General features: G+C 38.0%; 5 protein-coding genes across 15 annotated transcripts in view; 3 read left to right on the top strand and 2 right to left on the bottom strand.

Annotated features, from left to right (window-relative positions):
• Positions 1-3,305, top strand: part of LOC120423470 (phosphatidylcholine:ceramide cholinephosphotransferase 1-like) — a 35,984-nt gene extending 32,679 nt beyond the window's left edge. For all 3 annotated transcript variants that reach the window (XM_039587298.2, XM_039587296.2, XM_039587297.2), the window contains exons 2-4: positions 1,370-2,069; positions 2,131-2,309; positions 2,367-3,305. In XM_039587298.2, the coding sequence (XP_039443232.1) occupies positions 1,370-2,069; positions 2,131-2,309; positions 2,367-2,522 (1,035 nt within the window). In that variant the 3' untranslated portion in view covers positions 2,523-3,305. The remainder of the gene's footprint in view (positions 1-1,369; positions 2,070-2,130; positions 2,310-2,366) is intronic.
• Positions 3,306-6,295: 2,990 nt separating this feature from the next.
• Positions 6,296-7,831, top strand: LOC120423479 (protein tilB). The gene is made up of 4 exons (XM_039587314.2): positions 6,296-6,431; positions 6,485-7,334; positions 7,388-7,590; positions 7,643-7,831. Exons 1-4 carry the CDS (start codon positions 6,422-6,424, stop codon positions 7,771-7,773), a joined length of 1,194 nt encoding a protein of 397 aa, XP_039443248.1. The 5' UTR covers positions 6,296-6,421; the 3' UTR covers positions 7,774-7,831.
• Positions 7,736-8,580, bottom strand: LOC120423480 (uncharacterized). Its single transcript, XM_039587315.1, has 3 exons — positions 8,368-8,580; positions 8,042-8,295; positions 7,736-7,981 (listed from the first exon to the last, which is right to left on the bottom strand). Exons 1-3 carry the CDS (start codon positions 8,441-8,443, stop codon positions 7,844-7,846), a joined length of 468 nt encoding a protein of 155 aa, XP_039443249.1. The 5' UTR covers positions 8,444-8,580; the 3' UTR covers positions 7,736-7,843.
• A 9,849-nt stretch (positions 8,581-18,429) lies between these two features.
• Positions 18,430-20,504, top strand: LOC128092980 (uncharacterized). The gene is made up of 4 exons (XM_052708281.1): positions 18,430-18,643; positions 18,712-18,753; positions 18,815-18,895; positions 18,955-20,504. The coding sequence occupies exons 1-4, from the start codon at positions 18,596-18,598 to the stop codon at positions 20,434-20,436; spliced, it is 1,653 nt and encodes a 550-aa protein (XP_052564241.1). The 5' UTR covers positions 18,430-18,595; the 3' UTR covers positions 20,437-20,504.
• A 3,425-nt stretch (positions 20,505-23,929) lies between these two features.
• Positions 23,930-27,302, bottom strand: part of LOC120423474 (trafficking kinesin-binding protein milt) — a 150,225-nt gene continuing 146,852 nt past the window's right edge. For all 9 annotated transcript variants that reach the window (XM_039587309.2, XM_039587307.2, XM_039587304.2 and 6 more), the window contains one exon: positions 23,930-27,278. In XM_039587309.2, coding sequence (XP_039443243.1) covers positions 26,350-27,278 — 929 coding nt within the window. In that variant the 3' untranslated portion in view covers positions 23,930-26,349. The remainder of the gene's footprint in view (positions 27,279-27,302) is intronic.

The raw sequence follows: 27,302 nt of genomic DNA, 5'->3' as shown, positions 1-27,302 counted from the left end.
TATGATGCTATTTCTTTTGTCGCGGTGTTTTGTTACAATTTTTGGTCCTAAGCATGTTATATAAGTTTACCAAAAGTACAATAGTAATATTTGTGTTAATCCTTTAACCATTCCATAAATTGAGTAAGGGCTCAAACCTCACTTGTTTGAAAAAAGGGTGAAGATTGAAAACAATAGACAGTAAAAGAGAATATATTTTATAAAAATCAAGAATCAATAGTAAGAGAATGATGAGCGTATTTTAAAGAATAAAAATGAGAAGCTGGATGTATTAGATGTAAAATAAGACAATAGTTAATAAATAGAGATACAAAACAAGCTTGGATTATAGTAATGATAATTTATAGGACAGATAAAGAATTATTCAAATAAATAAATTCGCAATTAAATCAAAAAATAAATTATAAATAGACTTGATATTACTAGTACATTAAGGAAAAGTATATTTTTAAGGAAAAAAACAAAGTTTGTTATAACAGTATCAATTGGTAAAAAAGAGTGGAAAAGCTTTGAGAGATAAGAGAATCAAAAGTTTGTAAAATCAAAATCAAATGATGGATATTAAATAGAAGTCAGTGAAGAAGTTAGAATCAGTAGACCAAAATAAAAATAGGAGATAGGTGGTAGCTGAAACCCCGTTGTGCGATGTTTCAGGTACATCCACAGCAGTTGACTCAACATACTGCGAATCAAAACAATACCGTCTACAATCACAAATTACTTCCCTTTCCCACATTGTCGCGCCCCTTTCTTTCAGCCGTCTCGACTCTGACCCGCGGTGGTCAAAGAATTACGATCCGTTTCCACAGGCCACCAGCTAGGTCATCATGAAAACCAAGCCAACGTGGAGGTAAGAAAATAGGACACTTGCAGGGAACCAGAGCTATACTGTTCTGATCAAGATAATTCGGATGATCTAACAGAACTACGGATGTAGTTAGTTGCGCTCCTTCCAGGATGTTCCTTACCTGGACGTCAACCGAAGAGCACGCAACAAGATCAGTGCCATTGCATGCTCTTAGGTATCAATCCTTGGCCTGCAACAGTTTAAGAATTTGAAAAGCATACAAATTTAAGAATCTAAGAAAAAAATATTAATTTTAATATCAAAGAATTTTTTAGAGTTTAAGCTCCGGAGCAAACAGGTGTATTGCAGAGAGAAAAAAGGGATAAATCTAGAGCAAAGAGAGTTACTCTCTTGCTAGCTGTCGTGCCTCAATGTCAACGGAAATATTTTCAAAGATGATTACTTTGGGATTTTTGTTTTGTCTTTTTCTTAAATTTGCAAAAATAACGCCATTACACAATCTTTATTTAAACACAAGAAAAGAAATACAACTTATTTTCTTTAAAATTGTTTCCTTTCCAGGAGGTCCCCGAAGCGTACGACTACAACGGTCACGCGTACCACCAGCACCACCTTAGCGGCTCCCAGTCGGACGGAAGTGGTGGCGGAACGGGTGCTAGTGGCGGCGGAGGTTGCGCTACCCCTTGCAGCGATGCCGTCATGATCAAAATCGACGTCCCGGTGCCACTGCGGGACGAACAGCGCTTTCCCAAAGAGATTGGGAAGACCTTCGTGGCGCTGCTTCTTGTGGGGTTCAACCTGTTCCTGGCGACGGTTTCACTGGCGGTGGTCCACGACAAAGTTCCGGACAGAGCGAAGTATGGACCGCTGCCTGACTTCGTGCTGGACAACATTCCCGCGGTGGATTGGGCGCTGGACGTTAGCGAAATTCTGATCATGATCGTGGTCAACTCGTGCGTGCTGTTGATCACCTTCCACAAGCACCGGTTCATCGTAATGCGGCGAGTCTTTTTGCTGATGTCGTTGCTCTACTTCATGCGTTCGATAACCATGTACGTGACGGTGATGCCAATGTCCAACACGACGTACTACTGCAGCCCGAAGGCGCCGAACGCGACGGCCGTGATCATCCTCAAACGTGCCTTCCAACTCTTTTCCGGTTTTGGGCTGTCGATCAACGGCAAGCACACCTACTGCGGCGACTACATCTACAGTGGCCACACCGTGACGCTGGTGATGGGCTACCTGATCATAGCCGAGTGTAAGTCGTTGAACTCGACGCCCTTCACAGCCGTTGTAATCTGTTTGTTTTGCTTTTACAGATTCACCAAAGAAGTTCTGGATCGTGCACTGGCTCGCGTGGTGTGCCAGCCTGACCGGAGTCACGATGGTACTGCTGGCCCACGGCCACTATACCATCGACGTTCTGATTGCGTACTACGTGACGACGCGACTGTTCTGGACCTACCACACGCTGGCAAACAACAGTCTGCTGCTGAAGGTAGGAATTGTATTGTAACTAACCAACTCAACAATACTGAAATGTCTCATCTTACAGCAAAACGGCCACAACTACATCGGCCGCGAGTGGTGGTTCTTCATCTTCCGGTACTTTGAGAAGAACGTCCGCGGTCCGCTGCCCATGCAGTACGACTGCCCCTTCCCGATCCCGTGGACCAAGAAGGTTCCGAAGCTGCCCTGCCGGGAGAGCTGATACCGGACAGCACCGCTCGTAGCAGCACTTCCGGAAGGGCCGCCGCCGCCGCCACCACCGGAACTGGGACAACCGACGAAAGCCGTCGTCGACAAGGACGGCTCGAGGGCGCAACAACTGGACAATGTGACCTGAACGTGGTCAAAGCTTTAATATTTTTGCTGGGAGGGGCGCGAAGACAACGATGACGACGACGACCACGACGTGGTTCAAAGGCCGGAAGTGTGACGGAGCAAGTCCCGAATTGCCAACAACCAAACCAACCAGGCACTAGGCAACAAACCCAAACGCATAAGACTTTATTCGTAGCAACCAGTTTAGCAGATACATAGCTCTTTAATGTTGTTTTAAGCTGTAAAGAGGGTTATTGTTACAAAGTTAGTTTGATTTTGAACGAAAACTAGAAGTAAGTGTCATTACAAAACGCAGATTATTAACAGTTATACAGAGGAACATCATTCGTTGACTAATTTCTAGTCATCAGCAAACAAAATGATGATAGGCCAATTAGGAATAAGTGTAACCGGTGACCGAAAACAAAAATGCGAAGGTCCAAACCCAGAAGCTGCCTTCTTCAAAGTTTAACAGCAACTCTTCTAGAAAACACGAGAAAATATATAAAATTTGTAGCAAAATGTACGAAAAATTGTGATAACCATTAGAAATCAAGTAAACTTTTACTGTAGCTAAGAAAGAATAAACAAAAGACACACGGCGAGAGAAGCGCTCGAAGCACTATTTATTGTGAGTTGTTCCTCCCAAGATATCTAACATTTATTTTTTTGAAACAAGAGGCATATTAGTATTGTAACCTAGAAACTACTTTTGTGTGAAAGTGTCTTTGATATCTCTCTTGGAAGCAATCCACAATTTTACTCAACGGCGAAATTTTTTCACACTCTTAATGGGTCCATCTTTTCCTCCTTGTGTGCCTTTACTCTCGAGAGAAATAACAATCAATATAGTTAAGCGATGAAAGTTAGTCGATTGTGGTTTTACTTTACGGATCCGAAATATTTCTGTTTGTGATTTTCAACCGATTCCCTCGATATTCGCTCCTGAAAAGTGCTAAAAAGTGCGAAAATGCCTCACGGCAAGAAGAAGAGGCGGTCCTCACCAGTAGGATCGGTAGATTTGAAGAAGCTAAAGAATGCCGATGCGCTACCTGCAAAGCCAGGCAGTTTGAGCGAGGACGCTCAAAATTCGTCTGGAAAACTCAAAATTCTGCTACCTACCAGAAAGGATTACAACTACGTTCGAGATTTCCTGAACAACACAAAGATTGAATACTACAGCCATGACGATACAGGTAAACGCCCCATGAAACAGGTCCTGTACGCAGGGTGACCACTCAAATCCCATTTTCAAATTCCCGACTTTTTCCAGATATTTCCAGAATGCTCAAATAATATGCATTTCTTATCTAAAGAATGATTTCAAACAAAAAACTTTCAATATTAACCACCGAAAAAAAATTAAATGAATTTAAAAATAATCCAAATATAGGCATTTTTTGTAAATACAGAAACTAAACAACAATTGAAAAAAACTTCACAAATGGAACTTCATTATTATGGTTCAGAGTAGAAACACAAACAATTCTGGAGTATTTTTTTTGAAAAGGTCCAATAAACCAAATTTCCAGTTTTTGCTTTTTGGGTGTTTTTGAAACTGCCTTGAGTCAGGGGTGTTAAAAAACATCCAAAAAGCAAAAATTCCAAATTTGGTTTATTGGACCTTTTCAAAAAAAAAAAAAAACTCCAGAATTAGTCTTTGAAAAAAATATCGAAAGTGCAACAATACTTATAACATTCATGTTATTTTTTAAATTGGCAAAAGTATAGTTTTTGATACTTCGTTTCAACTGGAATTGACAAAAAGTTTAAGATAACTGAACTTAAAATTTCGTTCCTATTTTTTTTTAAAACTTCATCATCATTTTAAATCAAAGAATGATTAAAACATAATTGCTGAAATTATTCATTCAAAAAATTTAGAAAAATGTCAAGAAATTCATAAAAAAATGCCTGGTTCCCTTTTAAATTTTGTAATTTTCGATATTGTTTTTTTTTAATCAATGTTAATTTATCTAGTGGTCAGTATTTAACGGTTTTTTTTTTCAATAAACATTTAGTTAGATATGATTTTATGTTTGACCACTTATTTTAAGCAAAATGTTTGAAGAGACAATTTTTTTAAACAGTTTTGCAATAACTCTAAACTTCTTGGATTATTTTTTTTGCAATTTCCAAATTTTCTTTATGTTTTCAAAACGTAAAAAAGATTTTAAATTTTGGTTTTTATTCGATATTTAAGTTTTCCGAAAACTGAAAACAAGTTTTATGTAATATAGTAGCAATTTAACCATACTCACAAAAAAAGTTTAACGGCAACATTAAAAAAAAAACATATTTTAATTACTTAAAGAATTTAGTTAAACAATTAAAAATATTTACCAAAAAACCATTGCCATACTCAAGTTGGAATCTGTTTTCAAATATTCAATCTATGTTACAAAATGAAATAGAATCATAACTCTAAGCTGGCCATTAGGCTCTATTTTTATATTAGTTTTTTTTAACTTTACCTCTTGTATGATAAACAAAAATTTATAGGGATCATATGATTCATGAAAAATATTATGAAGATCTGTGTCAAAGACTCCAATATTTATTAAGATTTTGAATGTCCTAAACAGCTTTTCCATACTCAAATATATTGAAATAGTGAAAAGAACCTTAAATTTAAAGTAAGTTATTAAAGCAGAATTGAGTGAATTCAATTTGAGAATTGTACAAAATATTACAAAATTATTCAAGAGATAAAAAATTAATTTTCAATCAAGCATGCTTATAATTCCCGACTTTTCCCGACTTTTTGACAAAAAATCATAAATTCCCGACTTTTTCCCGATTTTTGGCGGATTTTGGCGAATTCCCTACTTTTTCCCGACTTTCCCGATTTCCCGACTTGAGTGGCCACCCTGCCTGTACGACATGGATGTGAGTGTGTTGAAAGAAGAGCTCAAAACTCTTAAGTTGAACGTGATCGAAGATGACGAGACACAACAAGGACATCAAGTATCGTGATCAACTGTACCTGGTTCATCTCGAGAAAGGATCGACAACGCCGTCTGAGCTGAAAGCAGTTCGGGCAATTTTCAACATCATCGTGTCTTGGGAACGTTATCGTCCAGTTCACTGTGACGTGACACAGTGTTCGAACAGTTTGCAGTTTGGGCATGGTGGAGGAACTGTTTCATGAAGAGCGGAGGTGAGCACAAAACACAAGCTTGCAACACAATCAACGAGAACATCGAAGCCAAATGCTTCAATTGCGGTGGCGACCATTCGACCAAGAATCGAAGCTGCCCAAAACGTGCTGAGTTTGTAAACAATCGGCAGCAAGCGACGACGAGGCACCAACCAAATCGTCGCAAAAAACCACCAGCATTCACGGACGTTGATGTTCCTGCTTTGGCGTCACCAGGAGCGGAATCTGTTCGAGTGGTTCCAAATCTGCAGCCATTGACGTTGAATCAGCGACAAGGGGAGGGAAAACCAACCAGCATCAACGGGTGAAGGCAGCAGTGACCTAATTTTACCACAAGAGCTTCTGAACATTTTCATCGAGATGACAACTACACTGCGTGGGTGCAAAACTCGCCAGGAACAAGTAAGAACCCTTGGAGCATTCATCTTAAAATACAGTTCGTAGTTCATCTCTTTAAAAAGTTATGTGATTAGAATTCACGCATGCGCATTTCCAAGTGAAATTTACTGATGCTACAAAAATGCTTTTGAATTTCCCACGTGCCGCCATAGCAACACGCTGTTTATTTGCATGTCGTTACAGGAAAATCTCTTTCAAAATAACACTGGACAAAATTACCAAAAAACATGGTTAGAAGTAAGTTTTTCTACAAATTCGTAACTTTCAATATTTCTAATCATCGCATTCAGTAACGGAACAGTTGATTCGCAAGCGCTCCGAGCACAACGAGCTCATCATCGGCACGCTGGAAGAGCTGTCCCTGCACCAGGAGGACATCGAGTGCATCGAGCACATCGGAAGCTGGTGCCGCGAGCTGAAGATCCTGTTTCTGCAGTCAAATCTGATCTCGCGGATTGAGAATGTGCACAAGCTGAAAAAGCTCGAGTATCTCAACTTGGCCGTTAACAATATCGAGCGGATCGAGAACTTGGAAGGGTTGGAGTCGCTGAACAAGCTGGATTTAACGTTGAACTTTGTTGGGGAGTTGACTTCGGTGGAAACGCTGCGGGGAAATTACAACTTGCGGGAGCTTTATTTGACGGGGAATCCTTGTACGGACTATGCTGGATATCGGGATTACGTGATCTGTGCGCTGCCACAGTTGGAATCGCTGGACGGGGTGGAGATAACGAGGACGGATCGGTTGAAGGCTTCCAAGGATTTTAGGGTTAATCGAGCGAGGATCGTGCAGCTTGAGTTGAAGCATCGGATTGATCGGGATGAGCAGAAGGTTCGGGTTGAGGAATCACTGCGGGAACAGGAAGAAAGCGTTAAGGATTTGGACGAGGAGCAACGGGCAACTCAGTTTTGGCAGCAGAAGAGCGAACACTGTCCGGAGACGAGGAACATGATGGCCAAGTACGCCAAAAAGGGAAGGGAACGGCCCGAGGTGGGTGTAGGTAATGGGGAGAAGGTTCCACAGAGAACGTTGAAATTGTTTGCAGAATGTGGAAGGCCGTACAGTTTGAACGAGGCGAAGATCAAGTTTGAATTTTTGGACGAAGACGATCGATACGAGCTGAATTTGCACATTTATAAGTGAGTTTTTGGAAATTTTTAATTCAGAAATAGCTAATTTTACTTTCTGGTAGATTCTTGGACACTTCCTGCATTGAAGTGGATGCTCAACCAAACTACATCCGAGCTACGATCAAGGGGAAAGTTTTCCAGCTGGCATTGAAAGACGAAATCAAGACGGACGAGTCCACGTGTAAGCGTTCCACAACTACCGGGCAAATGTTAATTGTGATGCCCAAGTTGAATCCCCAGAATATTTCGTTCAGGGAACCGGAAGGTAACTAAATTTATTCGCCGCGATAAGCTTGGCTAACTTTTCAATTTTATAGTCTACAGCAAAGTAAGGCGAGATGCTGCTGCCAAGACCGACCTAAAAGGGACCGTCGACTACAAGAACATTATCAAAAAAGGCGGCAAATCTGCGGAAATCAACGAGGATGAGATCCCCCCTCTAATTTAGTTGGACAGTGATATCTCTCTAGTACTGTAAACAGTCTAAATAAACTTACCAAAAATAAATTATTCTCTATTTAACACAACTCTTCCAGTTCCTTCGCAAAGTTGTCGAAATCTTCTTCCGTGAAGGCACTAGCTGGTTCCTTTTTCTTCTTCTCTAAGAATTCATCCGCTTTGACCACGTATCTTCCGGTTTGCGCTCGTTTGATCATCTAAAACAAGCAAAACATTCAGGTACCACCGTCAAACTCACCAACCATCATCCCTCCTACCTTGGCACTCGCCTCCCGGCCAATCTCCGCCGAGCTGAGCAGCAACAGCTTCCGCACGTTCTCCTCGGTGTGGTTCCGCCGGTTCTGGAGCCGCTTGCGAGCCTCACCCACGGTCAGCGATTCTGGCCGGCGCAGCAACTCTCGCGCCTCCTTCTTGCCCCGTTTGCCGACGTATTTGATGATTTTGTGGTGCTGTGGCATCAGGTCCGGGGTGGCCAGGGGTGCGTCTGGTTTGCGCTTTTTAGAGGAGGAGTCTGCAGGGAGCGTGAAGAAAAACGACGGAATTCAAGTGACTTGGGTCAGGCCATCCAGGACTCGGAACTCACCTTTAGTCTGTGTGTCATTTTTGGGTAGGCCCTCCTCAACTACGGCAAGGGCTTTTTTTACTAGTGCCTTGGACATGGTTTAACCATTGATTTAGTAATTTTTGTTAGTAAAACTTAAATTATTACGATGCCTTTTTTTACAGAGCAATCTGGGAAACTTCTGAGAAGGAATCAAAACATGCACGTGCGTTTTGGTTGTGTTTATAAACAGAGGTAGCGTAAACGTCAAATTTATTTTAAGGCATGCCTCATCGACCTTTTAAGAATAAGGGTTGGGGAAGTTGCCATAATCGCGCACATTTTTTTTTTTTGGGCCAGAGATGTAAGCCAAAATCATTGGATATAAATTTCATGCTAAGAATTCATCAGAAAAAGGGAGAACAGCATGGTATTCCATCGAGCACATAATGCTGGCATATCAGAACTTGAACGATAAATTACAGCTTCTATTAGGTTTTATTATTTTAAAAGGGGTTTTCACCTGAAATCAATTTTTAAATAGCTCAGAAAGAGGTGAGCAAGCACCCAGTCACGAGCTGGTTCTGTCAGAATCCTGCTAGAACGGTGTAACATTTCTGCTAGAATGCTCTAAGAATATCCAGCTCTCTAAGAATTCTGCTAGAATCCTGCTGGAACGTCGAGACTGGACAAGTTTCTATCATATTTTTTTTGCAAAATGTGAAAGGAAGGAAAGGGGTCAAGAAAGTGCACAAAAGGTCGAATGGACAAAAGGTTGAATGGACAAATCGTTGGAAGGACAAAAGGTCAAAAGTGTTTAAACATATATTTTTACAGGAAAAAAATATTTTAAAATGCGCCTAAATGCATAAATATTTAAAAACAGTTATAAAAGGTGTTTTGAACAGTTTTCAGTTAATTTCACTTTTATTTTCAATAAAATTTAGAGGTTTTTCGATTTAAAGAATAGAATAGAATAAAAAAAACGGCCTGTTTCAAAAATATAAAATATGTTTTGCCAAATCCCAAATGCGATTGAAATCTCAAAGAAACGTTGGAAATGACCAGCCTGTGTGGATCAATTGATGGCGTGCTGGACTCACAATCCAGAGGTCACTGGTTCAAATAACACGGTGAGTGGTCCAAAATGTTAAGTGTAGAGTAGTTATTCGACGTAGTCCTGTATAAAATACAAGACACTAGCCATAAATGAGACAAACCACTAGCCGCGAGGATTTTAAAAGCAATGAAAAACGAAGTTGACTTTATAGCTGTCGGCCACCATTGCTAGTACCAACCACTAGTGTCTTCCTTTTATCTACAGGGACTTCGCCGCCCTGGGCTCCTAAGTGTATGAAAGTATGGCACGGAGCGACGGCGCCGAATACCCATATTTACACAAAGAATTTTTAGAGCGCCCGCCGTGGGATTCGAACCGGCACCTCTGGATTGTGAGTCCAGTGCGCGGTCTGATTGATCCACACGGGCGGGACAATAAAAAAATAATCAATTATATTTTCGATGCAAATATAAATATGTTTTTGACCCCTGATTTTTCGTGGCAGAGAAGGGGGTGAAAAAGTGTTATTTTTTTCTCTTTTCTCAGAACTGCTTATGTATGTGTGAATGAATAAAACTGTTAATTTTTGAAAGAATGGAAAAATCCACACATTTTTTACGACAATCAATATAAAGAGAAGGGCATGTGCTTACATCGTGCTTCTAATGTTGTCAGTACTTGGGCAGACGATTACAGCTTCTAAAAAGCGTTTTAAGCGAGGTTTTCAGTCAATATCACGGAATAAATACCATTAGGTGAAGCCGTTGATCATTTTCGGAGAAAATTGATCATCACTATAAAATATTCTGTATTAAATTCAAATTTATTTCACTGTAAGAATTTTCGATATAAATCATATGGGTTCAAAAATTTATATAACTTTGTGGTACAATCATTGACGTCCTAGTTGGCAAACATTGATTAATGACGATTTCCATAACTTTACAAGGAATGGGATATAATCAACATGTGTAGGGCAATATTCTCAACAACTTGTTGAAGGATTTTTTTTTTCAAAATATTGAAAGCGTCGCAAACTTTATATCTTTGAACGAAACATCATGACAATGATGGAAGTCTTCACGTTAATGGGAAGTGAGCAAGCAAGTTTCCATCGCAAAATTAAATAGTGGAATTTTATTTTTATTTTTACTTTTTTGTTTTAAAGAACTGCTCATGTTTGTAAGAATTGAAAACTCACAAAATTTTTAGAAAATCAAGAATAGTTCTTTGTAAAGAATGGACAATTTACCTAATATTTAATAAGTCAGCATGAGAAAAGTCACGACAATATTACAAGCATCAATCAAAGTTTGTGTTTCAACAATGTTAAAGCTCTCAAAATATTTCTTTTCTATTCTTTTCAAGAGAACAGTTCTGGAGTTTTTTTTGAAAAGGTCCTATAAACCAAATTTTCATTTTTTGCTTTTTGGGTGTTTTTGAATACCCCTGACTCAAGGCGGTTCTAAAAACACCCAAAAGGTTTATTGGACCTTTTCAAAAAAAAACTCCAGAGTTCATGTTTGAAAGAATGGGATAGCTCACAATTTTAGTACAAAAACTCATTTTCTAAGAAATGAAAATAAACTGTAAACAATTGTTTGGAAATTATTCAATTTATTTAAATGAGCTGCATATTATTGAAATAATGAAAAAAACTCACAGAAAAAAAGCAAATTTATTTGGATGAAAATAAATTTTACTAAAATATTTTAGGAGTCTGACTATTTCTGCAGATTTTTAAACACATGTTTTCTATTGAAAACACATTTCACAGTAATTTAACAAAAGGTCCTTCGACCTTTTGGCATTCAACCTTTTGTCCATGTGAATTTATCTAGATTTTTAAGCGACAGAAATGTCAAGATCGCGCAGTGCTATTAACCTGGGTGATGAATAGAGAGAATGCGTTAAGTGTTTTCCGAATGATCCCACTTTGTTTACATCTACAAAGTAGGAGGCTGTTCAAGCACAAGCATGACTTTTTTCTTACAAGTAAATGAGCTGTTTTATAATCAATAGTACCGTAATCTGGGGTGAATCGGGACTACAGTCTGAATAGGGACAGCAGTTTTTAGAACACTTAAAGCTTTTAAATTTGGAAATGGATGTACACAATTTGTTGGCCTGAGTCTGTTCTAACCGAAGCCAACCAGAAAAATCTAAATATTGTGCTCCGACATGGTTAAACCTGCTGTCCCAATTCGCCCCATGTGTCCCGATTGACCCCAGTTTACGGTATGTGTTTTATTTTGTCTAGTTTTTGACATTTTTTGATGGAAAATCGCGAGTTTTAAAGTTTTGATCGGATAGAAGAGGTTTTTTCTTTTTTTACGGGTTATGAAGAACTCCGGCGAGAGTGTCATTCTGCAATGTCGCACGTAAATTCCCTGACTGATTTTGGAATCCTGCAGTTCTTCCTGGTTCAACGAAAAAACATCGCTAATTCTAGCGAAACTGATCCAACAAAAACTTCTGGATGGATACAACCACGTCGACTGCATAAACAACTTCCATTCATAATTATAAAAAATGTAATATAATAAAAAATAACGATCTTGTATTCAATTGGGTACTAAAGTCCTATGTCAATTTTTTTTTTCGTTTCGTTTCGGTAAAAAACACGATTAAAAACCATTTCTGATCACTTTTTTTTCATTTTAATGCAAAAATTTTGTTTGACAAGACAACATTTTTTCGATGGATCAACTATGGTCCCCTTGGAACGAGCTGTCAAGTAGGAGCTTTTCTGTCAAGAAGGACCGCGAGGTTAATTTTTCAAAATTGATTTAAAAATCCATTTTAAACTCTTTGTGCTCGTACAAAGGGTCATTGTACTCAGAAAAATAAGCTTTATCGCTGTAAACAATAATATCAGCAATCTAAGCTTCATTTAGGACCCAATTGGGTCCTAAAATGAAGTTTAAATTTGTGATATTATTGATCATAAAGATAAAGCTTATTTTTCTGAGAACAATACTGCCGTTCTACGCATAATTGTCCCATGTTCAAAAAAAGTGCAACTGAGAAAAACGCAATTGAAATTTTTCTACCGATTTCTGTGTTTCTACGCATAATTGTCCCGTGGGTTCCTATTCACCCTATGTGTCCCTAATTGCCCCAGTTAGCAGTTTATCACCCTTATTTGTGATCCTCTTGCTATACAACAGGTAAACAAGGAATAATGCTTAGTAAAACTAATGATTCCGTGTAAGAAAATACTTGGTGGGACAATTATGCGTAGAAGTTCAACGATGGGACAAACAGACTTGGTGTTGTTTTTGATGAGTTTTCGAACAAAGTACCAGATTTTATGTGTTTTTCTTAAAGTACACATCAGACTTAACTTAAAAATGGCATAAAGTCAAAATCGTCAAAAACTGACATGGGACAATTATGCGTAGAACGGCAGAATAACCCTTTGAACGACCGCAAAAGATTTAAAATGGATTTTTAATTGCATTTAAGAAAAAAATAACTTCACGGTCTTTCTTGACAGAAAAGGTCCTACTTGACAGCTCGTTCCAAGGAGACCATAGATGATCCATGGAAAAAATTTTGTCTTGTATATATATTTTTTGCATTAAGGCCGATGCAAATATTTAAAAAAGTTTTTGTCCCTCGGCCCTGGCCGAGGTCAAGGGGGGGGGGGGGGGCAAAAAAATAAAAAAATATAAAAATTTAAATAACAAGCCCTAATCTTCACATTTAAATGAAAAAAGTGTTTTAAAATGCATTTTACACTAGTTCAGTTGTTTTGCAATCATTAGTTTTCAAAAAATCTAAGATCTGACAAAAACAAAAATTGTATCGAAAAAAAAAGATTTTGCATCGAAAATTTTCAAAAAATCTTAAGATTTTTCAATAAACCCAAATATGCTAAAAATGATTTTAAACGCAGGAGAATGTATTTTAATTTAATTTCAGCTGGTTGCCCTTGAATTTTCATTGAAATTTAGAAGTTTATTGTAAAATATTTTTTTTGCCCCCTGATTTTTCGGGCCAATTTTGAAGGGGGGGGGGGGGGGGGGGGGGGTGAAAAAAGCCTAAAATGAAAAAAAAAGTGAATTGAAATGGTTTTTAACCGTCTCTTTACAGTTGTACATAAAAATTTACAAAGGGCTTTTCCCAATTTTCTTAAGATTTCTTGACTTCAACTCCAGTTTCTCAATAGCCACACATTTTTCATTATAGCAAATAAAAAACAAAAACAATTTTTAATGATCGAAAACAATACTCTTTTCTTTTGGAGACAGTGAATTGGTTCCACTTTGACAGTTAAATTGACGCCGTTTCCCTGACTGAAAAGTCCGTCGGACGTCCGTCGTTTGTCGTCCGTGCAATTGTACGACGTCGCACGACAATGTCGCGCGACTATCGCACGAATGTCAAACGTTTTTGCACCAAAATGTCGTATTTGTCGTGCGATCGATAATCGAAATTGTACGACATTGTCGTACGACATTCGACCGACGTCGCACGGTTTTGTTATTAAGAATGTCGTGCTATTGTCGTGTGCTGTCATTTCAGATTTTTGGGTTATGTTGCAGTTGAAAAAACTGTTGTTTTGTTTTTATTGATTTTTTTATTCCAGCTGTCAAAATTTCACAAAAATATTTATTGTACACTTAATTTCACTTGCGGATCGCCGATTCTTCCCCAACTTGGCTTCCTTCTGGATTTGCCTTGACCGCAGCTTCCGGCTTGGGTGTTGGTGTTCTTCTGAGGCGGCCGTGGCAGCATCTTGGTCCTGTTGGACTTTTGTTCCTCGACGAACTGATCAAAACCCGGATGCGACGCCTTGGCGACGATCTTGGATCACCGACGGATTGATGTTTACCGGAGTACGAGGAAATGTGGGTTTTATGGAGTACGAGTACGAAAAAAACGGGGCTGCTTCCGTGGATTCTACGGAAGCCACGAGTGACCACACGGGAACGCATTCCGGTTTCCGGCAGAATCAGATTGGAATATGTTTGTTGCCTGAAAAAAATATCATCAATCAACAATTGGCAAGAATTTATAAATTTAATTCAGATTTCAATGATAATAATAATAATTATAAAATTTCAATTCAATGAAATTTCAAATATGTTGTGAACTTTCAAAATTTAAACATTTAAAAAAGAATTATAAATAATAGATGTCTAGATAGATGATAGATTTAAATTTAAAATTATTGCAATTAGTTTTGAAATCCGAGAATATTATTATTTGAAAATTGTACCTGATTTAAGAATGCTAAAAAAATCTCAAATTCTAAAATTCTAAAATTTTAAAATTCTGAAATTCTGAAATTCTGAAATTCTAAAATTCTAAAATTCTAAAATTCTAAAATTCTAAAATTCTAAAATTCTTAAATTCTTAAATTCTTAAATTCTTGAATTCTTAAATTCTTAAATTCTTAAATTCTTAAATTCTTAAATTCTTAAATTCTTAAATTCTTAAATTCTTAAATTCTTAAATTCTTAAATTCTTAAATTCTTAAATTCTTAAATTCTTAAATTCTTAAATTCTTAAATTCTTAAATTCTTAAATTCTTAAATTCTTAAATTCTTAAATTCTTAAATTCTTAAATTCTTAAATTCTAAAATACTAAAATTCTAAAATTCTAAAATTCTAAAATTCTAAAATTCTAAAATTCTAAAATTCTAAAATTCTAAAATTCTAAAATTCTAAAATTCTAAAATTCTAAAATTCTAAAATTCTAAAATTCTAAAATTCTAAAATTCTAAAATTCTAAAAATCTAAAATTCTAAAATTCTAAAATTCTAAAATTCTAAAATTCTAAAATTCTAAAATTCTAAAATTCTAAAATTCTAAAATTCTAAAATTCTAAAATTCTAAAATTCTAAAATTCTAAAATTCTAAAATTCTAAAATTCTAAAATTCTAAAATTCTAAAATTCTAAAATTCTAAAATTCTAAAATTCTAAAATTCTAAAATTCTAAAATTCTAAAATTCTAAAATTCTAAAATTCTAAAATTCTAAAATTCTAAAATTCTAAAATTCTAAAATTCTAAAATTCTAAAATTCTAAAATTCTAAAATTCTAAAATTCTAAAATTCTAAAATTCTAAAATTCTAAAATTCTAAAATTCTAAAATTCTAAAATTCTAAAATTCTAAAATTCTAAAATTCTAAAATTCTAAAATTCTAAAATTCTAAAATTCTAAAATTCTGAAATTCTATAATTCTGATATTCTTAAAAATTTTAAATTCCGGAATTTGAAATTTTTAAAAATGAAAATTTTCTGAATTATAAAATTTTTGAATTTTAGTGTGCCTCAATACCAAAATCATTTTCTTTCAATTCGTGATATTCTTAAAATTTTGACCTTGTAAAATCCTTGAGAATTTTCAAAAGTTAATAGATTTTTTTTACTATTTAAAAATTTAAGAATGTGTCGATTTTTTTGGTGAATTTTTAAAATTTTTAAATATACAAAAAAAAAAACAATTTTTAAAACTTAAAACAAAACTTGAATTTGTATTTTTTTTTTTCATTTTGTAATATTTTTGTTTGAATTTTAGTTTGTGAAAGTTTTTAAAATTTGTATTTTATTGAAAATTTAAAAAAAGTAAGATCTAAAAAATCAGTTTTCATTTATTTTTAAAATTTAAAAAAAACTTATTAAGTTTTCAAATGCGTAGAATTAAAAAATAATAATCTTTGAAATTTTAGAATTTAAAAATATAAATTATTTCAATTTTAGAATTTACAGTTTTTACAATTTTGGAATTTTAGAACTCATAATTTTTAGAATATTAGAATTCAAAATTCCAACTCGTGCGTCCAACGTTTTGGGAATTTAAGAACTTTATAATGTTAGATTTTTTGTATTTATAAATTGAAGAATTTTAGTACTTAAGAATTAAGGAATTTTAGTGTTTAAGTTTTTGTCAATTAAATTTTTTTCTTATTTTTGAATTTCAAATTTTTTCAAAAATATTTGAAGACTTTGAGAATTTGAAGAATTAATAAATTCTAGAATTTAAGAAAAGAATACTAACAATTTGCACAATATCAAGAAATTAAATAAATTAAGAATTTTTGAATTCTTACATTTTTAAGTTCTGAAATTCTAGAATTTTACAACTTAACAATTTCAGCGTTTAAGTTTTTAAACTTTTAGTATTTTTGATTTTTTTATTTTTCAGTTTGGAATTATTGGATTGAAATGTTGAGAATTTGTTATGTTCCATTCATCCTATTTTTAATTTCGATTGTCCAATCGCACTTCCAGACACCTCCATCGTTTCTAAAACATGACTAGCCAGGTCCATTAGGTATGCGTCGCAACCTCCCGCGGACGGTAAAACACCAAACACCAACCGCTTCCACGATCGCAAACTGGTTCCTTCCCGTCCCGTCTTCCGGAATGGCCCGCCGAGTAAACCATATTTCCCGTCCTCCTCCTCCTCCGCCACGAAGACCGAAATCTGGAATACAAGACACTTTGATTCGGTCGCTCGCCCACTCCGGCCGGAACTTTCCGGCAGAAAAAGTAATTGAACCTAGTAAACAACTTACCTATTAACTGTCCAAAATCCTCCAAAAGCCTAAAAGCAACAACAACTGGTACGACTCGGTTGCAATCAAGTCCGAACAAGATCAACAGAAGAGAACTGTCAAACTGTTTGCGTCGACGATAATCGACGTCGAATTGAAGGTAAATCGATTGAAAAAGCCATGTCAAGCATGTCGAGTGTTTGTCGTCCGTTTGTCGTCCTTTCGACCAATCGATATCAAAACGGTAAAATCACAACCGTGCGACAACTCGTACGACGTGCGACATTTTTCAAACAGGGTTTGCGAACCACTACACTGTGACTGAAAATCGCATTTTGCTGAGTTCGTTTTTGCACCTCCCCATACGATTTTTTCAGTTCAACTACCCAGACGGAAAAGGGGGGCGCCTGGCGGGCGTTTTGTCTTGGGCGCTGCACTTAGCTGCGCAAGACGTCTGGCAGATTTTCCCCCCGACTGGCCCAAGAATGTTGCCAGAATTCTGGCGAATATGCAACAAACCGGTCGTGCACGGTTCAACCGATTGAACCGATTGGTTTTTGTGCCAGACAGCTGTGTGTTATTCCGCCAGATTTTTGCCAGATTCGTCGGGCGTCACGCAAAACCTGGCTAAAAGAAATGTGCCAAGTGTGTCTGAACTGCACGACAAACGTCCGCCTGCGCCAGACACTCAAATTTACCAGATTTTTTTCCGACCGGGTACGCTTACACTTTTTTGTGTAATCACAGTCGAACTGAAAAAATCGTATGAAAAGTGCGAAAACGAACTCAGCAAAGTGCGATTTTCAGTTACAGTGTATTCAGCATCCAGCTACCAACATTAGAAAAAAGTGTGGCTGTTATGCCATGGCACCCTTTTTTTGTAATCTCGGTACCACTGCGTGTTATTGACATTTCGGCAACGCCATCTTGTGTGTGTGTGTGTGTGTGTGTGTGTGTGTGTGTGTGTGTGTGTGTTCCAATCCAATATCCGCTGGCCGGCAGCGAAATTATGGGAAAGGATAGTTTGTATCAGACTTGGGTTATGCTGATACAACATATCAGACCCGGGTATTAGGTGGTGACCCATTTCAGAATGGCAGAGATCCTAGCGGCCCAATTTCGAGGTCATTGGGCATTGTCTGGCCCCGCCTAAACATAGAGCAAGAACCAGAAGGGTCGCAAATTTACAGCAAATATTCCGGTTAAACTTTTAAATTATAGATAGAAATTATGACCGAACTAGTTTCAACAACTCGCGCAAACGATTGAAAAATGTTCAAAAATGAAATTGATCAAAATAAAATAATATTTTGAAAACAATTTTGATATTTTGATGAAATTGAAAAAAAATGAGCTATCCTTATAGAATATTTGTACTGATTTATTAATGAAATAAATTGTAGCTTTTCTTTAAAATAAATTACAACGTCGAAACTGAAAAAAAAACACAAAAACGCCCTTAAATGATAATCAAATCTACCGTACCTAGGTGCGTAAATTACAATTGTAATGTGTGAATGAGCTCAATTATTTTTTCTGCTTGTTCATTGCGATGCAAATCTCCATTATAATCGAATTATTCAACCAGGGGAAATGAAACTTGTTTTGAATCAGTTTCGCTAATGCTTTTTTGAACACTTTTTGAAGCTTATAAAAGATAAGTTCCTTGATGGCGATTGTTCAAAATTAGTTTGAATAATGGCGAGCCAACGTTACGCGATCCTGCTGGTCGGGATACTATTTCTGGTGAATGATTTTTGTTGTGTATGGTTGTTAGAGTTGATTATAACGTTTTAGTTTTATTCTTTCCACAGATTCAACGCGGAACATGCCAATTGGACGTCGTTACAACTGGCGTAATGTGTCTTTTATTGGTTAAAATTTTTGATGATTTGAATTACACTTAATGACTTACAGGTTGATCCAACAGCAACCACTACTGCTGCGCCTGTTACAGCGCGAACAACAATCGCATTTACAAAAACAGGTTTAACATCGGTGAGTTCATTACAGAGAAAAAAAATTACAGAATAAATTTATTTTTATTTTTTACCTAGGGATTCAATGTTTCAAGCAAAAACAGCATCCCCAGAGTCCAAGATCAAACTAATCAGACGCTCGCAGCTTTAAACCAAACCGTTGAAATCGTGACAACCGCTCTAGCGAACATCTCAACCGATGTGAAGGACTCTTTGGATGAGGCAGTTCAGAACATATCAAAGATTGTCTCAACTGGAGCCGAATTTAAACTAGTCGAGAACGGATTTAAAAGTCTCGCGACGGTCGCAAAGACCCTTATTGATGCTGCCGACAAGAGAATGGATCGTTCTCTGGCAAGTCTGGGAACACTGCTCAAAGCTTCCATTGCCGCGATAGTAAAATTAGAAAGGGACAACCTGGGCAGGATGAAGCTGTCGTCGGATGAGAAAACGGCTGCCAGGAACTTGCGATCACTCGAGAACTCGTTTTACAAAAACATGTCCACGTGTTTGAGCACGTTTAACGGAAGCATCTCTTCGGAAATAGGAACCGTTGAAAACATGCTAGATACGCTGCTTAGCGAAGGTCAATCAACTGCGGCGGATCTGGCCAAGGCTGGGTGCCCTTCAAAAGAGTGTAGTGCCTTGCTGAGGGCAGCTGCTACGACTGTGGCAGCGTGGAATACTGCCATCTCCGGTACTCTCAACAAGCTACCAAATGTTAATGAACTGACGCAATGCATTGCCACTCAGGTTAATATGGCCAAGTTCGAGTTTGCAACGTTGTTCAAGAACATTGCTCCTCCGGTAGATCTAAGAGCTGTCCTGACGAACAATACCGATTCCCTGCAGACTTTTATCCGATCAGCCTTGTCCAATTTCAGCACCAGCTACCAGAAAATGATCAAACCAGTAACCAGTAGAATCAACCTGCTTCGCACCGTCGTTAGTCGCAACGCTCTAACCGACCCCAAAACGATCATTCAAAACAACTTCAAACCGATCACAACCGTTGACGACTCCACCGTACAGGTTGTCAACACTCTCCTCCCAAAGATTACCACCCTCCACCGACGGGCAATCGCCGCTCTCATCAACAAGGACACCACCGTTTCAGCCAGGATCAATCAAGCGATCGGCAAGGACACCAGCCCCAACGGTACGGCCGAGTGCGATGCAGCCATCCAGAACATCACCGCCATCAAGTCGACGTTCAACAGCTCCGTAATCGCGTGCCACATGGCCCTAGAACCGTCAATCTCGACCCTCCTCACGGACGTGACCTCGACCACCAACGCAACCATGGTCCTGTTCAACGCCCAAATGGACTCCGTTGCAGGTTTCAAAACGGCCGCCATGCAGCAACAGGCGACCCAGCTGAAGAGCAAGCTGACTGCCGGTCCGCAGCTTTCGGCGAATGTGACGAAAACGGTGACCGATGCGGTGAACAAGGCCTACGGAACGCTGGAGAAATGCGTTAACGACGCGGTTAAGGAGGCCGTTGCTGATCTGGACGATAAGAGCAATCCGGTTATCAAGAGTTGTCTGGCGATTGCTTAGGGCAGTTTTATGAAAATTGACGAAAAATATGAAATATCGCTTTGAATAAAATTTGTGTGAAATTCCAATCACTTGTTCCAAATTAAAAACGCTATTTGACTCACGTATACCCACTGAGAAATTGAACGCTCCGATCGGCCATCGTCAGCCCGATTTTATATAACAGTCAGTCAGGATTTTTGGAAACCTTTTATCGGTTAGATTTTAATATCAGTGAAAAGTTGATCGGAGATCTAAGCCGTATTGTTAAATTTACATATTTGTTGGGTTTGTTTAAAAGCATTTCATCACATGCCAATTTCAGGCCGACAAAGAAGATCCTCGCCAAACTTTTCACCGACATGACATGGCAAACTTAACTGAAGAAATAATTCAAAAAAATCCACCAAAATTGTTAGTTTAACAAAATGACTCCGGTTTGCTTCCGCGTCAAATGGTATGATGCACAAAAAAAAACTATAACTTAATAATGTTTCAAAAAGATAAAACAAAATTATAAATTTAAAAAACAAATGTTCGAGCTGTCACTGTCCCTACGAAATAAGTTAACTGTCATCGGGCGGTAGGCCTTTAAAAACCAGCTATAAATCGCTTGACAAATAAATTTTTGCTACACAGAGAAAGCAGATTTGATGCCAACAAACTAACACTGCGCATTCAGGGGTGTGAAAGTGTTAGTAAATTTTCGACTAGAACGCCATATATAGGGGAAATTCTCGTATGCTGAACTCAGAAAAGGGAAAAAATCAAATAATCAAACCAAATTCCCAACAATTCAAAATATAAAAATATTTAAAAAATCCAAGATAGAAAATAAGAACAAAAGCAAAGAATGCAAACTAACAGTAAAAAAAAACTGAATTAAAAAAAACCTAAATCAATTTATACATTTTCAAACTGTTGTTAAAATTTTAATTCTCGTATTTCTGGTACTTGTTCAGTAAATGGGTGTTGTTTAACTGGGTTGCTGCTGGCTACAGCCCAGTTAAAAAGCAGACAAACGTCAAAAAAACAATAACAAAGATAAATTATCGAGGGCAAAATGCAAAATTAATTATCAACAAATAAGATGTAATTTTTAAGTATTAATAAAATATCATGTCATATTCAAAGGATTTTTAAAGGGTATGCTCAATTTTTTTTGAGTTCCCTTCATTTAATGCATGCTTCTCGTCATGTTTCGATCAGCTCAGTTAGCGAGCAGCATTCGATAACTGGGCTACGTTCTCAGCCCAGTTTCCGAAGAATTACTGTAGTTGTTAAATTTCACAATGTTTCGATTGTTTAAAAAAATGAATTTCAGAATTTATTTTTTTTTGTAAGTTTTTGTTTTTAAATTTAGCAATTTAGAATTTTAGAATATCTAAATGTCAAAATTTTCGAATGTTTGACATCCAAAAATCTCCGACTGGTTTCTTTCTTCAAGACAAAATTATATTTTTTTTGCTTTTCTAGAGCTTTTGAAAAACCAAATCAATTTTTTGTCTTGTTTATTGAACACTAAAAAATAAAATAAAATAAAAATATCCTGAAACGTTTTGAAAGTTAAGGCTCCTCCAGATAATTTTGCATCCACTATTCCATCAATCATTTCGCTTTGTTTTTGTTGTTGACGTTTGACTGCATCTTAATTGGGATCCACCCCAGTTGTCAAGTGCCTAGTTACCGAACAAGTGCTGCACCCAAAGTTAAAGAACGAGGGGATAGTCCTCACGAAAAGAAACGTGAGGAAAGTGCTATTTTGCGAGAGTATCCAGGTTTTTAAGCGAAGATGGCGTTCGAATGTTGAACGTCCGAAATGTCAAAATCACGCAGTAGCACCAACATTAGAAAAAAATGCTTCTGTCATGCCATGGCACACTTTTTTCGTAATGTTGGTACCACTGCGTGCTTTTGACATTTCGGGCGTTCACCATTCGAACGCCATTTTCGCTTAAAAAGCTGGATAGTCCTCTCGCGTGTTCATTCGTTCATTGGAACAGTTCATCCTATTGAGTGGCTTATATGGACAAATGACCGCCACTTATTTACCGAACCATGTTGGCCCATACGGCAAAGGCACAGAGTCTCGGTACCGGTACTTTTTTTTTGATAGATGAACTTTTTTTGACGATGAACCATGAGTAAAGTACTCTCGGTGATTTCGGGATTTATCCTCTCCGTCCGCACACAGTACCATTTTACTACCGAATCGTGCTCTTTATCCTCTCGTATGCCGATACCCAGTTCTGGGTGTGTAAAATAAAAACCAATATTTAGTTGATCCTTAAAGCCAGGAGTTTTTTTTTGCATATCAAGACAAGACAAACCTAATAAGTTTCATCTTAGCGAAAGAGAAAAACATCCTGAAAAAGGGACTTTCGAATACGTTCTAGACGGTACCACAAACAACGCTGCCTTCGCAGCACCCTTTTTTCAGTAATAATTTTCAAGTTTTATTTTCCTGCAGAAAAAAATATTTCTGGCTTGTTTTGTTTAACATTCTAATAATACAATTAACCAACATCTTTATCTCGTTTCGTTCCGTTCAACCGTTCGTGTTACTTTTTTTTTGTTTCTCTTTTCTCTTTTGTTAGCTATACACTTTCTCTTTTTCAGTTGATCATCATTCCTATAACTCTCTTTCTCTCTCTTGTTTTCTCTACCTTTCAGTATGCCTATGAATGTGGGTGTGTCTGTGTGTTTTGTATTTGTTGTGTATGTATACTTTTTCTCGTTACGTTATAGTCTGCTAAAGTTAAGCTTTCCGCAGATTACTTTGTAATTTGTTAGTTTGCCACTGTTTGGTAAACATAAAAAAGAAAATCTACCAAATTAGGCTGCTGCTTCTCTGTACTTTAACTATTGAGTTTAAAAAATAAAAAGGTTGAATAGGTTATAGTTAAGAATTGAATTGTGTATGTGTGTGTGTGCTTCTATTTCTACCGCATTCTCAACGCGAAAATGCGCGCGCTTGTGTGTGTTAGTGTTGCTCTGTAAGTTGTGATGAATAAGTAACAGTTGCTCAAAATAAAAGCATTCTATTCCGTAAGAAAACACTCTCTTTGTCTGCTCAAATGGGAGAACGAGAAGTTACTCTATTCGCCTTCTCACAACAACAAGTACAATGTGCGGTTTACGCCTTTTTTTTATCGTTGTCATACAAAAATAAATACTTACTGTTATTGTGTTTTGCTGTTGTTGTTGTTGTCGTAGTTTCCTCTCGCGCTCCATTCAACTAGTTAAATTATTATATCTACAGTTTTGTTTTCTTACTTTTGTTTTTTTTTGTGTTATCGTGTTCAGAATTTTTGAATCGATTAATTTTTACTTAGTTTCTGTAACTTTTCTTCTATTTACACACCGTTTTTTTCAATCCTGCTCGGCTACGCCTCTCTACGCACACACACAATCTTAGCATTTTTTTTTAGTTGTGTTAATCTTTTTTTTCTGCTTCAAAGGCTGTTTGCGCCCAGTTTCGGTTAGCGAAGGGAGGAACTTGGCTGTTTTTCGGGGGAGGTTTTCAAACTAAAAAGTAACGATAGCAATAGGTATAATTTGTGTGTTTGTCTGTGATTATTATTTGCTTCTAGCTGGTTTAGCTTGAAGAGCACCATTTTACAGATGAATTGAAGTCCTTGTGAGGGAAAGGCAAATAACGGCGACAAATTAAAGGTTTAGAGGATTAGATAGTTGATTATGTAGGAAAATAGTACCAGTTTGATAACTCTAAGCATTATTGATATATTATAGACTAAAGGAAAATAAGAACCTATCAGCAACTAGCGCTAGCTACGCACGTTTTACGCTACAAAAGCAGTCACTAACTCTCGCATTTTTTTGGGACAAAGTAAGGATGCTAACCTCAGTTGTTACATTTTAAAAAAGAGAGATATCTTAAGAACTCTCCTACAGATTCGCATTTCCGTACTCTCTTTCCGACAAGACTCTCCTCTCTTGAACAAAAAAAAATCTGATAGAGCAAGACTCTAAAGAGAGAGAAGCGTAAGTCTGACGGAGAGAGAGTTTGAATCTCTCTTCATAAGAAAAACATTTCTCTTTTTTTGAAAAATGCTCCGAAGCTGCAGAAGAGAGAAAAATGCAATTCTGTCGCAGAGAGAATTCAGTATTCTCTTTTTTTTAATTGCAGCAATTTCGGAAACTGAAAGTAAAGGACAAAGTCGGTGAAAAAAGGTCAGAAAATCTCCCACTTCCTTACACAACATTTTTGACTTCCAGCTGCACTGAGCGCGCGCTCGCGCCACTAGAAAATTCTACAAGATTTATCTTAGTGTGATTTTCTCGCAAAAGAAAAGTAAGATATACAAGTAAGGTGGTGGTGATGGTGAGAACAAGCAAAAACAAAGCCTGGCGCAAGCCGCCCGGAGCGAGCTGGAAGTCTATGGTCTCACGACAAATTTTACTTTGACTCCAGGATTTTGGCATCTTTTGGCAGATTGAGTCACTCTCGCGGTTGGCACGAGCCTTTCGCGGAAAGGCCCGGAACAGGTGACTGGTGAGTTTTTTTTAGTTTTTTTACGGGTGTATTTCATGTGAGGTAAACAAAGAGTTGGAGAGATATTTTGAAGAAGAGAGGATCTCAAAAATCTCAGCTTGAGAAAAAAAAGAGAACGCGTAAAAGAAAATATTGCAAAGGCGATTGTTGCAGAGAAAGATTTTCTTCGCAAGCTGCAGGAAGAGAGGAAGAGATAATTTTGGTCTCTCTTTTTGCGCTAGAAGTGCAAAAAAGAGAGAGAATTTAAACACCAAAGGGGCAAAGAGAGATTCTAGATTGCTCTCTGTCACTATATTCACTGAGAGTCAAAGTGGCACTTCAGAAGAGGTTAGGAAAATAATTGTGATTACATGAAATACGTCCGATTATATGAAGCGTTCTTTTCAAAGAAAAGTGACGCATTTAATTTTCAAAACTGCTTCGGATGCTCAACAGGGAGAATATCTAATTTCGTGAGCCTGGTTTTGTGGGGAGATTTTGTTTTCCTTTTGAGTGCTTGGTGAAATAAGGCAAATTAGACTTAAACAAGTAATATATAAACAGTAGAACTTTTGAATTGAAAATTTCGATGAATTTTGGCAATTTATCACAGAATTTAATTTCTAGAATTTGTTTTCAATTTGAAGAAAATTATTTTTGCGGATTATTACAAATAAGTTAAACTGATGATACATTCTTGCAGTCTTTGAGGGACGATTAGTTAGATTAAAATTGTGCAAATAAGCTAAGGTGGGTGCGAAAGTTTCGAACATTAGGACACCAGCAAATCGCTCACCCTTCAATGATATCAATAGTAGAGCAAAAGCAATAGAGGCAGAGAGCGTGTGAAAGTTGGAAAATGCAATTCAAAGGTAGAAGGGCAGGGAAAAAGATAAGAAAACAGTGGGAAGGAAATCGTTTTTCTAACCCTAATCGTGTGTGAGTCCCACTGGAATGTGTTTCAGCATGTGTGGGCCAACTCAGTTTTGTTTGTTTGTTCAAAATTTATGCTAGTGTAAAAAACAGTCTACAGTCTACTAACGAAATGTTACTATTCGATGTTTGGTAAGAACTGAAAGTGATACTGATCATTTCCGGCAGTGTGAAAAAGTATTTCAGAAGGGTAAAAGCAAATAGTCTTGTTTTAATATCAAAGAAAGAGAGCGATTTGCGGTGTCTTTTAGAATAAAGAAAAGAAAAAAAAATCAGATTGATGCAATGAATCATTTACTTCTCCGTAAATGTGATGCGTTAGGTGTAAACTGTTACATTAGAAGGCAAATTTAGGGTTTGTGCAGAATAAATTGCATGCACTAAAATAGAAAGGGGGTAGCACAATAGTATAATCTTAAAACAGACAAATAAACTTTCGCTTTCTCACAAGAAGCTAATTTCGCCAACACACAATCAATAATCGTTTGTGCCTCTCTCACTCTCTCTTACAGGAGTCCTCCCTTGCGTCCAAACAGTAGCGAGCTGATTGTGCCGTACACGCTCTGTCCGAGCGAGCGGCTCTGCTCCGGGACCGGAACGGCCGCCGAGGCCGTCGTCGCTTCCGTCTTGCTATTGCTCTTAGTCTTATTGCTAGCAGCTGCTCCACCTACCGTACCGAGATCCGGCCGCACGCCGGGCCGACCGGACGACCCGTTGACCGTGCCCAGATCGGGCCGCTGAGACCCGTTGGCGCCGTTCAGCAAACTCCGGCGGCTCTTTTGCCGCTGCATCTGCTTGAGCCGGGCCGCCGAAGTCGACGTTTCCTGCTTCTCGGTCCTACCTTTCAGTGCTGATGGCGCCGTCGCCTTCACGGCGCCCACGCTGGCCGACGAACCGCTATCGCTGTCCGGGTACACGCCCGAGCTGGACGAGCTCGAACCGGACGCGTCGCTCGCAGCGGAGGAAAGACTCTTCAACCCGTCGTGCGATAGTCCCTTGTACAGCACCTTCTTGATGGTTTCCTTGTCGATCAGCAGCTCGTCCTGCTGCTTTCGGTTGTCCTGCAGGTGCTTCAAGCTGGTCAGCTGCGCCATCGGACTGGAGGTCCGGCCGCGCACCGTCGACGTGTAAAGCGATGAAGATCCGTGCAGCGCCAGCGGACTGATTCCGTGGCCGCCGTGGTGCATAAAGTTGTCCACGCCCATGCTCTCGACCTTCTCCATGATCTTGATCGAGCGCAGCGCCTTCTTCTCGAGCCGGGTGAGCGCGAGCTTGTTGCGGGCCGTTAGCCGCGAGGGCCGCTCCATGTCCACTGAGCTGGACGACGGGGACGAGGAAGCGACGGCGAACTTTTTGCGCAGAATGTCCGCGCCGGACGCGAGCAGACCTGATAGGAGCGGTGGCTCCGGGGACATCGAGCGGGTTGGGGAACCCTCTGAAAAGGAATTTGTTCGAGTAG

This window comes from Culex pipiens, chromosome 2, assembly GCF_016801865.2.
Source record: "Culex pipiens pallens isolate TS chromosome 2, TS_CPP_V2, whole genome shotgun sequence".
In the NCBI taxonomy this organism is placed as follows: Eukaryota; Metazoa; Arthropoda; class Insecta; order Diptera; family Culicidae; genus Culex; species Culex pipiens.
This window is presented reverse-complemented; position numbering and strand designations above follow the sequence as displayed.

What these genes read in the sequence shown, in the direction of transcription:
- LOC120423480 (XM_039587315.1), bottom strand. Translation starts at nt 8,443, where the DNA reads ATGTCCAAGGCACTAGTAAAAAAAGCCCTTGCCGTAGTTGAGGAGGGC. An exon ending in AAATGACACACAGACTAAAG is followed by an intron (nt 8,296 to 8,367) that starts GTGAGTTCCGAG and finishes CGCTCCCTGCAG; the next exon opens with ACTCCTCCTCTAAAAAGCGC. An exon ending in GCCGGGAGGCGAGTGCCAAG is followed by an intron (nt 7,982 to 8,041) that starts GTAGGAGGGATG and finishes TGCTTGTTTTAG; the next exon opens with ATGATCAAACGAGCGCAAAC.
- LOC128092980 (XM_052708281.1), top strand. Translation starts at nt 18,596, where the DNA reads ATGGCGAGCCAACGTTACGCGATCCTGCTGGTCGGGATACTATTTCTG. An exon ending in TGGTCGGGATACTATTTCTG is followed by an intron (nt 18,644 to 18,711) that starts GTGAATGATTTT and finishes TTCTTTCCACAG; the next exon opens with ATTCAACGCGGAACATGCCA. An exon ending in CAAAAACAGGTTTAACATCG is followed by an intron (nt 18,896 to 18,954) that starts GTGAGTTCATTA and finishes TTTTTTACCTAG; the next exon opens with GGATTCAATGTTTCAAGCAA.
- LOC120423479 (XM_039587314.2), top strand. An exon ending in CTGAATTTGCACATTTATAA is followed by an intron (nt 7,335 to 7,387) that starts GTGAGTTTTTGG and finishes ACTTTCTGGTAG; the next exon opens with ATTCTTGGACACTTCCTGCA. An exon ending in TTCGTTCAGGGAACCGGAAG is followed by an intron (nt 7,591 to 7,642) that starts GTAACTAAATTT and finishes TCAATTTTATAG; the next exon opens with TCTACAGCAAAGTAAGGCGA.